Here is a 14,207-nt window from a genome sequence, read left to right as displayed (position 1 = left end):
TTTTTGGTCGGGTTAGGTTTCTGTCTAGTGATCTGAATGGTCCCAGTGCAGCATTAGAGATGTGCCGGAGCTGGTGCAAGAGCAGGAGAGAGAAGGAGAATCAGGAGCAAAGAGGTAAGGCAGTGTTAATAGGTATTGCATCAACTCAGGCACAATATATAAACATTATTCTTACTTGTGCTTCCCTGACTACATAAAGAGACAAGGGCAACAAGGATCCACATATGGGGGAAAGTGCTGAAGTTAAGAGTGGGAAGAATCAAGACTACAGGTCTTTTCCTTTTATTTTTTTGGTGTGGTTTGGTTACCCACAGTTAAAAGACAGAGGGTCAAAAGTGCAAAGTTCAGTTGATTAAAAAGAGAACACAGACTCAAACAACAATTAAAAAAAATAAATCTGGATTTGAAATATCCTTTTTTTTAAAAAAAAAAAAAAAAGGAACACTGTTTACTAGAAGGTTATTAATGGGATTCCCCATTGTTCCTCCAAACAATGTTTTAAGCTTGTCTAACGGAGCTGGAAAAACAATTAAAACCCCTATTGGTTATCTTGACAAAGCATGTAAAATTTCTTAGTCTGAAACCAGCTGAAAAATTTGGCTGTACTAGCTGTACTTGTTATCATGCGTTAAGAGCAGCAGCACTATGAAAGCTTTAATATGAACCCCTAAGAACATAATCCCAGCATAATCCTGGATACTGATCATTCACAATAATGCCATTGAACTCCCTCTAAAATTGTGAAGTTTGCATTTATCCATATTATGATAAGAAATTTTGTTGTACCTGCCAATTCTCAATGATCTAACTGAAAAGCTATATTAAAAAATTTCTCATATTCATTTACTAATTCAGCAAATAAAAAAGAAAAGGCAATAGCAGGCCAAGAAACGATGAGAAATTTGGGCCAAGAATATAGCCTAAGTAAGGAAAGAAAAAAAAGCTTCAGTTTTTCTCCTTCTTGAATGGACCCAACCTTTTAAAGATATGTACAGTCAGATGGCCAATTTTCACTGTAATTTCCCATAGCAAAATATAATAATCAACATCAAATTAGCTGTCTGCATAATATGAAATAATGAACTACTTTATTACAAAAATAGCTAGTGTCATTTTTTCCTGTACTAAAAGAGCTTATGTAAGAGCCCTGTATAAATTCTTCCAAGATTCAGACTTTAAATATTAGACTTTTTTTCTACGAAAATTAAAATATGTGGAAAAGGGAGTAAGATTAAGCATGAATACAAGTTCTTTATTTAGTGGGTATATAAAACACTATAATTACCTCCAAAGCAAGCATTATGAATCCAGCTGATATCACAAAGAGATAAAAATGAAAAACCCCTACCTCTCAAACTCTAATATTTCATTAAAAAGAGTTACTACAGTCTGAGACCACACAGGCTGGAATACCTTAAGTCAAAACTGTATATTTATTGAAACATGTCACTTTAAGACAGCACTAACTTTGTTTTGGAATTTTGCTTGTACTTTTAACATACCTAAACCTGATTTTATGTTAACTATGGATATCTTGGATTTATCTACTCAAGAATTCCAATGATTTTACTTGCAAACATGAAGGTAACAAGGTAATTTCTAAGAAGACATGACAATTCAGTACATGCAATGACTAAACAAGACTGATTGTAATCAATGATAGCATGTACAGAACACATAAACCCATAATTTGTATTTTTCAAATTGCATAAATCTGTCTTTAGAGACTGCATATTACTTTTACTTAAAAGCACATACCTTGTCTAAATGAAGTTAAATCTATGATTAGAAAATCTGAATGGGTTTTATTTCTATTAGCAGGGATAGTTACTGGGAAATGGTGATGTTACTGCAGATTTAACATTTTCCTTAAGATGGCAAAAAAATTAGTTGAAGACTACCTCACTGTAAACTAAGTTGTCCTATTGTGTACAAAGATTTCTATACACGAAGTAATTGCCTTTTCCAGAAATCCATAAACTGTAAAACTATTGGAAGAGGTCTGCATTAAAAGTAAAAAGTAAAAGGCTGCATTAGGAACAAACAGAAATGACAAATCTAAAATACATACACAAGCCACCTGTTTTCGCACATTTTTCTAAACCAACTTTAGCTAATTTTTTGTGTTTCTTAGGGTTTTTTTGTGCATTGTACAGGCATTTTGTAATTTTCTTCCCCCAAACACACAATTTCGAAAATTTTTCTGTATTTATATAATTTTCTGCATAGCAGACTTTAAAAACTGTTATAATTCTTACACATGTAAAACAACATGACTTATAAGGCCTATTTTTAATAGACCTAAAAAGAATTTTGACAAAACAGTAATAATTTGGGAAAAATTTGCTCAATTTCTTAACATCCAGGCTATGAGGAACATTCAAGATGCAGACTGGTTTAGACTTCATTATTTGTTTTCTTTTATATAAAGCCTGCCTCACTCAGCCTTGCTTGACCTATTTGCCAGAGTCTGAACATTTTAAGTAGTCAAATAACACAACATGGGTATAGGCATTGGAAGTAAGAGCTATTGAATAATTACTTCTGATCCACCCACAGATGATCCTGCCAGGTCAATAACACCTGCAGGTTGGGGAAGCATGTTCAATTACTATTTTCTATATTTTAATCCCTATGCATGGAGCTTCACAAGCACTACTATATAGAGAGTTAAATGCAAAACACTATTCTAGAAGAAAAAAGGCATCAGACAAACATCTAGTGCAATTCAGCATAAAAAGTAAACAATTGAAGAACTTTATTTCTTTTTACTTTTAAGGTGATCATTTCACATTTGAGATATGCACTAACAGAACATAATTAATACAGTTTTACTTAAGGCTTGCTTAGACTCAGCTGTCAATGCAATTGTTTTGGTTTGTTTCTAGGAAAAAACGGTTTTGTAACTGGTCAGCAGAGACAAATTGGTTTGGACCATTACATGAGTTCTGGTTTCCTGATCTAAGAAAAGAATTTGGGGGAATAGCAAGGCAAGGAGATGGAGAACAATTCTGAAGCCGGAGTGAAAGGACTTCAAGAGGTGCATGGACAGTGAGTTTTCTATGGAAATATTGGCATTAGTATGAGTGATAATGCAGTCTCTGAAAGGATATTTTAGGGGAGTTGTAGAATCTCCTTCTACAATTCTTCTTTCTTCCCAGTCAGAAAATTGGAAGGACATATTCAGAGAACTATTGATATAACACTATGACAAACTTTCTGAATAGGTAACTGGCTATTTAGGTCCCATAACCACCAATATATAACTTGTGTTGTTCTTCCTCACATTCATAAATTTTGATTCATTAATGTTGTATCTTCTCTGCAAATCCTTGTCAAACCATTTAGCAGCTCTGGGAGACCATTTCAGAGCTTCTCATGGTCAGCTTCTGGATCTGTATCTTTAGTATTCTACAGTTTCAGCAATTTTCCATATTACTATTCACCCTTTTTTAGATCATTTGCATACGGGACTCCTTCAGTAAACTTTATTTATTTCTATCCTTTGTTTCAGACATTTAATCTGCAGAAAGGTTTTCTCTCATACTCTACGACACATTCATCTCTTGAGATCGATTAGAGAGAAATCCTGACAAAAGCCTTTTAGGAATCCCCATATGGAGCATTTATGTCTAAATGGCAAGATTTTACAAACTTTCAGATTTGAGAGTGCATTCTGGTAGCATCTTGATTCCTTGCTTGGATGAAACACATGCAAGTACATAAAGAAGTACCCTGACTTTAGTCTGGATGAAACCTGTGTGACTACCATCCTGTTTCCTCTCTCCAAATCCTATTTTGGAGTTCAAAAGAAACACAGATATGTGTACTGGAAATGAATTGTACAATGCTTTGTCCAGGTTTTTGAACTCAATAACTGGGGAGAAGGGAGAGACCTGGGCCATACCGTGGCACATGCAGGCCTTGCAGGTTACATGCGTTATTAATTTCACTACCTTTACCTAGATACTCATTAAATGCTTGCAAATGCTGAATACTTTGCAAGGCATATCTGTTGTATGCATAAGAAAAGAAAGAACAGTGAGACTAAGTCATCAAAAAGAATTCAGCAACTGAGGGTGTAACAGAGCACAGCTGAGAGCCTCCTGAGTGCCTGACAGATGATTACCTCTGTTTCTGAAAGCAACACAGACAAAACCCCAAGAAATAAACCAAAGTAAACCAACTTTTTTCCCATGGTTTAAGGCTGAGAAAATAAAAAAACCCCACTGATGGTAGAAATGCTAAACCAGGAAGATTACCTCACGGTGATTTAGAAGTCTCTCCAAATCTGTTGCCATTTGATTCTTGACACGCAGCAAAGCTGTCTTTTCTTTATTTAAAAGACTGGGAGAAAGAGGATAGGAAATGCAGTAATAGCAACAGATAATCTCTTTTAATCTTGTATTCTGGCTGAAACATGCATTTTCTAAAGCTAAATACTGGCAACGAGGAAAATCTGCTCAAGTAATTGTATCAAATGATCCTTCTCTATGTTCAAGCATTAGAATTTTTATAAATAGGCCTGAATGTACTGATACATACAAAATCTTACTTTAGTCAAATAGAAATACTATTCAAAAACTTCATAAAATATGGGGGTTGATTCTCTGAAGGGTAATTTAAATTATCAGAATCTTCTATCTTGGTTTCTTCTAGGCAAAATGAGCTCATTTTATAAACAAAGTAAGGCTCCACATATCTACACTTCTATATCAAAATGTGGGTTTCTTTGTTGTACGCATCACTAGTAGCGGCACACACTATTCTCTTGGTATCACTTCTTTTTATACTACTATATTGAGGATTTTGAAAATAACAACTACAAGGAAGAACAACATCCAGCTCTCCCTTTTAGCTGTGTAGTTTCTGCAGAATTTGTAAACTCTTTTTACCATTTTTTTGGTTTTATATTCCTGGACAATGTATGGGGTCAAGTTTATCCTGTGAACCAAATATGAAACTGTTTTAGCATGAAGGCATGCTTTTATAGCACAATGTCAAGTTTAACTTCAATTGTTCTTTGTTTTCTCAGTTACAGAATACAAGCATTTGATGTGTTTAGCATATACATTCTGATTCCAGGCAGCAATTCTAACATAATTAAATGTATTTTTGTATTTAGCCTCCACACTGGTTTCTAACAATAATTTTCAGACTCATACATGCATAACGCCAGTATATAATCTAGTTTGTTAAAACAACCACAGAAATTTTCTTGGAAGACCAATGTTATATATGCCATTATCATGATGTAAGTAAATAGGTTGTACAACTTGAATTATAATATACATCAACAACTATGCAAAATACAATCCTGCATATGGAGTGCAAAAATGCAATACTGCATACAGGTCAGGAGTTCAAAAACAAATGTATTAAAATTTTATAAATGCAATAGAACAATTACATATGTTACAAACACAAATTATTTAATACTCCCAGTATTTAATCCAGAAATGATCAACAAAATAAATAAAACTTTTATTTAATTGGCTGTTATCATATGTTTGCTTCAAATAGGCAAAATCATCCTTTGCCCCAGAAATTTTCTGGCAGTTCCTTGCAAGCTTGGTATAGTAAATTACAACTGTCAATTTCTTCTAGCCATTCATTAGCTCTCAGAAAACTTGTATGTCTTGGCAAAATTGCTCAGTTGTCTGAGTTATTTAAAAGCAAAGTAGTAACATTCATGAAAAACTACAAAGATAGTTTAGTATTTCCAAGAGTTATTTTCTATGACATTTTTAATCATGATGAACTTTCAGTACTGTATTTTTTTTCCTGGATTCATGTGTTGTAACTTACTGGTATGTCATTTTTTTCTTGGATTTCTGTGCTTCCTAATAGCATAAACCAATCCTTTCAGAGACTCAAAAACTTATTAGAGAAGCAATAATAAAAGTTCTTTTATGCCTTAAATAGTGTGCTGAATAAGCATAAACATTAGTGTTCCTGGCTAAACCAGAAGTTCACATTCAAAGTTCAATTTCATCTACAGAACAGAACCTATCCTAGTTATACCTTCTGAAACAGTATGACATGACTGACCTATATTGAGCAGCTGCAATTTTCTTTGTTTATGGTCAAATATAGAAATTAGACTGCTACATAACTCAGTAGCACTTGATGTATCTTCTGCCATACATATGAATACAGAATTACCAAAGAGTGTGCAGACTTCAGATTTAGTAGTTCTGCAACTGCAGAGACAGGGAAATAAATACTTCTGAAAGAATACTGCAAAAGAGGCATACAAACATTTAACGGAGTGAGCAAGCAGTTACCAGACATCACAAAGTAAATGCACACCTATAATGAGCAAGTAAAGCAGAAATACCTTCAAAAGTTCACTTTGGGGAAGAAGACTGACCATTTTGGTCCCTCATATGAAAGCATTCTTAACAGGCAGCTTGGGTATCTGCAATCCAACTTGATTCAGTCCTACACTTCAGCAAACAATAGTTTAACCTAATCCAGTTTTAACTGGCAGTGTAGCAAATCAGAGAGTAGCTTTACAGCTTGTTTCAGCTGCCCTAAGTGAAAACTTGCTGAAAAATCATCCTTCCCTAATAACATACTGGTTACCTGCTCTTTATACTGGTACCTGAAAATTTGTTACCATGTAAGTAGGTCACTTCACTGGAAGCTGTAGTCATTATTTTCCACATGGATCACCAAAACAACTTGATTTACCATGTACAGTGGAAAAACAAAGCTGAAAGCAAGGATGAAACTGTTCCATTTAGTAACTGAGCACCTTAACTGTCTTACTGTGATTCTGAAACCACAGTCTCTAAGTCTAGACAAACCAAATTCTCACACCAAGGGTTACAACTTTCATCTTAAAAGAGAAGATCTTCTTGATTCTTAACCATATTTTAAAGTTTTCATGATACAGAAATGTATTAATGTACTAGAGTACTAATCATTGAAAGAAATCTTCCAATGGCTTGCTCTGGGGTGAAACTGTGTAAACACTTGGGAAAAATGGACTGTGTTGAAGTGATCCAATATCCTTGGAGCTATTTAACAGCACAAACACCTGTTTTCACACTGCAGGGCAAATGCAGACTAGGCTATGCTCCACAGTCCTGGTAACTCACTGCTCCATCCTGAATGTGGAGAAGGCAACCTTTGTGATACATCATATAAGCGAGGCCTCTAAAGTCCAGGTTGGAGAATTAACTGAAGAGCAATGCAGCTCTGCTATTTCTTATGTGCCTTGATTTCCAGAAGAAACCAAATGTCTGGGAGGAGATTCAGTTTCATTCCATCATGCTTTCAAAATCTAACTAGGTATGAATCCAGGTGCCAGGAATGCAGGACTTACCATGGAATACACTTGTCATATACATACACATTTGTTCATAGCAACCACTGGATTGTTTTGTTTTGTCAGGATCTAAAGCCAAGGTAGCTTGGTTATCATAAGAAAGACATTTTTAGGTGACCTGATTTTTTTTTTTTTGAGAATGGAGACTAACATTTTCCAGTCTCAGACTTCTAAAACCTTTTGAATTTGGGCAGTTAGCCCAAATCTCTGCTCTAAGTATACTAGCTACTATCCTGTTCACAAACTTCTGTTATTAGGTATTCTGGATACTGTGCTTATGTTGGACACACTAAATAAACATGGGTTTACATATTACTGGGTTTTATTATTACTTCTATTCAGTTTGAAAAAAAGAAATACATTTCCTTTTCAGTGATTGTGTACTCCAAATGCTGTAAGAAATAAGGCCTTTTTGTTAATTTAATGTTACAGCATGATAAAAGTGAAAACCGAAGTCCAATCTTGAGTTGGTCTTTTTAATATTTTATGCTCATATACAAGTATTACCATAAAAAAATAAATTATTGCTTAATAATGTTAAATTGAGTGCTTGAGGTGGCTTAAAAATTCATCCATGTAGTGTGCAAATTGAAAAGAAATTCCTTTTACAAATTGTAGGAAAAAAAACCCAACAACCAACTTTTAAAAAGTTGTAATACAGGTCAGAAAACATTAATTTGCAGAAAAAAATATATATATTTCTACAAATTTTGCTTGGAGCATTTCTCAGGTTAAACTGGAGTAGCATTGGAACAGATGCATATTTGACAGAATGGTAGTGTTCTCGTAAGAGCTCACTGCCCATTTTGGGATGGGAAAAACTCATCTAACACTGTATGCTGAGCTTTGTAATGTTTAGATGGCAATTAGAGAACCCAAACTGTTTAAGTAAGGAACATTTCAGTACATAGCTTCTTAGTGAGCAAAATCCTTGTACTGCTTCTGGATTTGCCACACAGTTAGGCTTTTGAGGAGTGCTTTTGGGTAAGTGAACCACTTTTAAAACCAGCCATCAGTACTGAGAAATTTGAGTAACTGCATTTAAAATAAATACCCTCTCTTTATGAATGAAGTCCTGTTTAATGTCTCCAGTTATTTATAAACCTAGATGTTTTTAGCAGAAAATTATGGACTAAAACTTCTAGTTACTTCACTACACACATAAGAATAAAATTCAGAGATTTGTTTTCCCGCAGCCATGATACAGTTACAAGGCATTTCTTTTCAAAAGCAGTGCTAAATGTGATGTTTTCATTTCTGGTTAAAGAACTGTATGCTAGAGAGATTTCTTTATAGTAATAAGGAGTCATCCTCTTACATACCACCGCTCGTATTAACCATGGCTATTTGCTTTTATTAACAAGACTGCTATGTGGGCTAACATAAACGAGAGGTTACTTAACAGAATATTTAGAGATATGAAGACCACCTATAAATTCACCCTGCAGATGCCCTGTCAGTCAAGACCAGAGGCTTTGTTTCCAAAGCGTATCTGCAGGTGCATGGCTCAGTGCACAAGCACATGCAGCGTTCTGCTCCCAAGGCCACCTCAGTTCTCCCCATAGCCAAATGCCAGCACAGCCTGTGGCCTGGTTCTAAGAGGATGGAAAGGAAGGTGGTAGTGAACATATCTGTGGGTAACATCTGATAGAGCTTAGATTACCCCTAAATAACCTCTCTTTTTATCTCTGAGTGGTAATAACACTTGTGCCTTCACACTTGAATCTAAACAGTTATGTCACACACCTGTAATAACTGGGAGATGGGAACCTTAGTTGTTTTTGCAAATAACTAACAACCGCTATAATGACAGCTACTCAGCTATGCATTTACAACAGTTCTTAGTGAAGGCACGGCTAAAGATCCACAGGTGTGTGAAAAATGTCTAGAATTGACACACTTCTCAGCAAGCTACTGAAGTATCTCCAGCTCTGGTGAAATATCATACTTCAAGTCCTTGATTCAGTCTTTTGACTATTCCTCTCCTTTCAAGAAGAGGTTGTCTAGGGTTTTGAGAAAACCTAATGTAGCAGAAGATGTCTTTATCCATGGCAGGGCACTGGAATAGATATCTTTACCTATGACAGGGTGGTAGAACTATATGACCCTATCTTTAAAGGTCCCTTCCAATCCAAACCACTCTATGATTATTCCATGATTTAGTTTGGTAGCTACTGACACAAGCAACTTTGAGCACTATTTGAATAGTCCTTCCAAGTGAAGAAGTAATTTTGATAGAGAGGGTCTGAATGATAGCTTTAGCTTTAGAGGTACGATGCTTAAGGATGAAGGTATGTAAAGCTGCTCTGGTCACAGTGCTTTGAAAGCCATGATGGAAGGAATACAAGGACATTATCCAGGAAGCTAGAGATCAGGTCAGGAAAGCTAAGGCCAAGTTAGAACTGAGTCTTGCCAGGGATGTCAAAAGCAACAGGAAGGGCTTCTATAGGTATGTCGCAAACAAAAGGCAAACTAGGGATAATGTGGTCTCTCTCCGGAAGCTAATGAAATAACTGGCTATACTGGATTTGGAGAAGGCTGAGATTCTCAATGACTTCTTTGCCTCAGTCTTCAGTGGCAAATGCTCTGACCACACCACCCAAGTCTTGGAAGGCAGACACAGGGATTGTGAGAATGAAAAAGACCTTAGGCCCACTGTAGGAGAGGATCATTATAAGTTAACATTATAAATTGCTTTAGGCCATTTTGTCAAAAATCAGTAAAAATATGGCACAAGAAGATTCACAAGGAGATTGCTGTCAGAGATAGCTATCCTTATAGTTGCCTTCCTCTTGTGCTGATTTCATCAAGACTATTTCACGACAAAATCAAAACCACATCCAGCAGCAACCAGCAGCTTTCTTAATAGACAAGGAAATACAAAGCACTGCAGGTTGCTGCAAAGTATTTGCAAGATTGCAAGAAAGTGCTGACTCATCATTCTGAGAAATCTGCTGAAATCTAACCACACTAGGAGTATATTCTAAAAAGCTCACTGACCTGTGCACTGAAGCCCATTGGGGATTAAGTCTGAAAAATTAAATTCACTTGGAAACTAGTCCCTGCTGATCTCTCCACACTCAAATGAAGTGGGAGATGATAAAGAACACTGGCACTGATAACACGGATGTGACTGTTCCAGTTGGGGAATCCATGACTTGCGTAATGCAGAACCACCTCTCCAGATAAACAGATGAGATAAAAACACAACACGAAAAGAACATTCCTCTACCATAGTTTCTGCACACCAAACACAAAGGAAGGAAAAGCATGAACGAACACTGAGCAGCCATGAGGATAAAACTAGTTATTCAGTCCTGATTGACAGGGTGGAGGCATATCAACATTACCTTAATTTTTCGACAATCTAGGACTCAAATATAAAATAAAAAAAAAATTAAAAATCTACTAGTATTTTAAAGGTGTGCCTCAAAACAAGAAGTTGAACATTATTTTTCTGTTAGCCGCTACTTGTGAAATTGCTTTACAGAAATAAAATTAAGGTATTGTATGTAAAATTAATAAAAAAGTGCTTTCTGTAACTGCAGTATATATTAAAACTGTGGTATTAACTATTAATTATAGGTAATGGCTGAAAAAAATTACTCATTAAAATGGCTTTACAAATACTAACTTTTTCCCTTACTTCTGAGATAAACCCGACTTCATAAACTACCTTTAGGGTTTTCACTGTTACTTTTCTATAGCACCAATATCATCTGCAGAATTGAGGACCCTCCTTGAGAGCATTCATTCTCTGACCTCATCCTCTCAAAAATATCTGGCACACAAAGCAACAAAGTGCTGTTTGATAAACTAAAACAGATAGGAATAGTGGGCTAAATCTTTTGATCCAGCAGAGCTTCACTTGGCATGTATTTGGTAAGGATTATCATTAATTTATTGAAATCCCATTCTGACTCAGTTCTGGAATAGCTGGGAGCTAGGCTGGTGCACAAAGTAATTTGAAATCACCTACAGGATATTTTAATTTAAAACTGTCATCAGCAGATTCCTCATTACAAAAGTGTGCTGGAATGTAGTGGTTCTCTATTTAGAAATCCCTTCCTCTAATCTTCCTCTCACTTATGGGAAAGCAAAGGACCAACAATATCAATTTTATACCAGATTATGATTTCTTCTGTACTCCAGGGAATATAAATTAACAATTTAGGACATTTGTTTTAAATGTGGAGTTATGAATAGAAAAATTAGGGACTACCTGTCTGTACCAAAAGCCCTGAGATATCAGGCTGTTCCCAAGAATTTCACTGGTCCATAAAACTCCAGCAAAGTTGAGGCAAACTTGTGATAAGGAAATAAGAGCTATTTTTAGTTTGCAAGAAATACTGGAAACTACAGGAAAAAACTTCTTGCTAAAATATTTGATGTGCAAAGTAAATATTACTTTTTTGCCACAAAACCATTAAGGATAAAAATATTTTTTTGCCAGACCACACTTTCATTTACAGAAACATGGACTGGTGGTGAGCACACGCCAGCTCACCACAGTAGAGTACTGCTAGTATGTTTACCACGAATGCTCTCACTGTGGTGCAGATCCATTTTCTTCCTTAACCTCAGGCACGTTAAGATGCCAAAAAAATTCCCTTTATAGTTAATGGAGAGTAACAGGCATCTCTAGCAAATGACTCACTCCATCCAAAATCTGAATTGCTTTTTAGGGATGCCACTTCCTCCATGCACTACTAGGGAAAGCTGATCTAAGTAAGCTCCTAATTTAGGTGCCTTAATTTGTAGGCTAAGTTTAGGAAGACTATCTGAGCATACAGATTATTTGTAATGAACCATAAAACCTCAAGGAAATCAACACTAATAATGCATTTAGGTTCCTATATATTTTAAACAGAAATGACCTCACCTATTTACTCCTTTTTATTTTTTTTCTAGCTTTTGAGAAGAGTTTTGGGCCACTATGTGGATAATTGAAGATGTTTTTGTTACAGTAACCTAAACACTTAATTTGCTAGTGACCAATTCTTTGATGATTTTTTTTTCACAACTGGAAAGTCAAATCCTGCGTATACAGAGAGAACATTGTGATTTTTCATCTGCAAAAATATAATTTACCATGGAAATTTTTCTTATATCAAGTCTAGGAAAGTATTAAAACCCACTTGATTCTGGAATAAAAAAGGATCTATTCTTACTGAATAAAAGTTAAACCTAGTGAATGATATCTTGTCAGGAAGTATGAATGAATATTTCAGTTTATTTATAAAGTCACTGATTTATGGATAGATTTACTTGGACAACAAGCATTTTCAGGTATTCCTCAAGGGATAATGAACACTATCCCAAACTATCAAAAGACCCTGAATAGATACATATGTAAGACAGTATGTAGGGTAAAGTATTTAGCTGAGTCCTAGTTTTTCTATTGTCATTGCTTCGGCAGATTTGTTGGAAAAAAACTGTATTTTTCCTGTAATTGCTTCATAATACAATCACATTAATATTTCATAATGTACTAAACCAAGATACCAAGGATGCTGGAGAGGGACTGTAGTGATAGGTCAAGGGGTAATGGGTTAAAACTTAAACAGGGGAAGTTTAGATTGGATATAAGGAAGAAGTTCTTTACTGTAAGGGTGGTGAGGCACTGGAATGGGTTGCCCAGGGAAGCTGTGAATGCTCCATTCCTGGCAGTGTTCAAGGCCAGGCTGGACAGAGCCTTGGGTGGCATGGTTTAGTGTGAGGTGTCCCTGTCCACGGCAGGGGGATTGGAACTAGATGATCTTAAGGTCCTTTCCAACCCTAACTATTCTATGACTCTACACCACATAAACATCTAATAGTTAAAATGCTAATTCTTCTGCAGTGCAGCCATAGACTTCCTTGAAAATCAAGGGGCAGATTATAACAGTTCACTTGGGAACCACATGTTAGACAATTTATGAAGTTGTACGATGATAGGAAGATGCTGAGTGGTCAGAGTTCTGACAGCTATATATAAAATCAAATCAGAGTCTCTACTAGAGGAAGCCTGCATGAGTTATTCCCAGAATACCCTTTGCTGATGGACTAGTCTATTATTTTTCTCTGACTTTATTTCTTTATTTTTACTTTGGTACATCTGGTGTGTCATTCTTTCCTTCTACTCTTCTGAGCTTTCCTCTATTTTACGAGACCTCTTCTCCACTTCAAATTCAGTGTAAACCTGACTGTCACTGCTGCTTTTCCATACTTAAAGCCTCTTTTTTTCTGACAGCATGAGAGAAATCACAGATGCAAAAGTTACAGCATAAAGATCCGATTTAGTTAATGATGGAGTTTCAACATCTCCTACTTCATGGCCAATAAAATATTTGTTTTCTAATGATAAGCACATAAATTATTTTACTTTAATTCTATAAATAAAAATACAGTGATTTTAATTACCTGACATCTTTTTCAAGTTGTGTAATACGTTCTTTCTGTTGATTTATTTGAGAATCTCTCTGTTGCACAGTTTCAATGAGATATTTGTGTGGTTGTTGTACTTGATTCAACAAAGAATTTGCTCTGCCAAGCTGCAAAAAAAAAAAAAGTGTTACTACTGTAATTGTTATAAAGCACAATTACTTGATTACTGCATATTATTGATTATTACCAATTGCACAATAATATAGAACCCAAACCTGTTATTTAAGAACAAAATTACCCTCAAATTACTATTCAATACTGTATGCTCTTACTTTTCAGTTGTAATTACACAGTATTTTCACTGCAATCATGCTACCACTTTCTACACTTCCTAATCTGCATTTTCAAGAGTTTTAATATAACAGTTTGACTGATGAAAAAAGTTAGTATAGACAAGGCCTCTGTTTGTTCAGCTTACTGACTACAAGTGACGTTTTCAAAACAG

General features: G+C 35.4%; 1 protein-coding gene across 1 annotated transcript in view; it reads right to left on the bottom strand.

Annotated features, from left to right (window-relative positions):
• Nucleotides 1-14,207, bottom strand: part of PIBF1 (progesterone immunomodulatory binding factor 1) — a 117,711-nt gene that overhangs the window by 16,658 nt on the left and 86,846 nt on the right. The window contains 2 exon segments of the mRNA XM_034060054.1: nt 4,263-4,347; nt 13,739-13,869. Coding sequence (XP_033915945.1) covers nt 4,263-4,347; nt 13,739-13,869 — 216 coding nt within the window.

This window comes from Melopsittacus undulatus, chromosome 2, assembly GCF_012275295.1.
Source record: "Melopsittacus undulatus isolate bMelUnd1 chromosome 2, bMelUnd1.mat.Z, whole genome shotgun sequence".
Taxonomy (NCBI): domain Eukaryota; kingdom Metazoa; phylum Chordata; class Aves; order Psittaciformes; family Psittaculidae; genus Melopsittacus; species Melopsittacus undulatus.
Note: the sequence above shows the minus strand (reverse complement) of the source record. Positions and strands in the feature narration are given on the sequence as shown.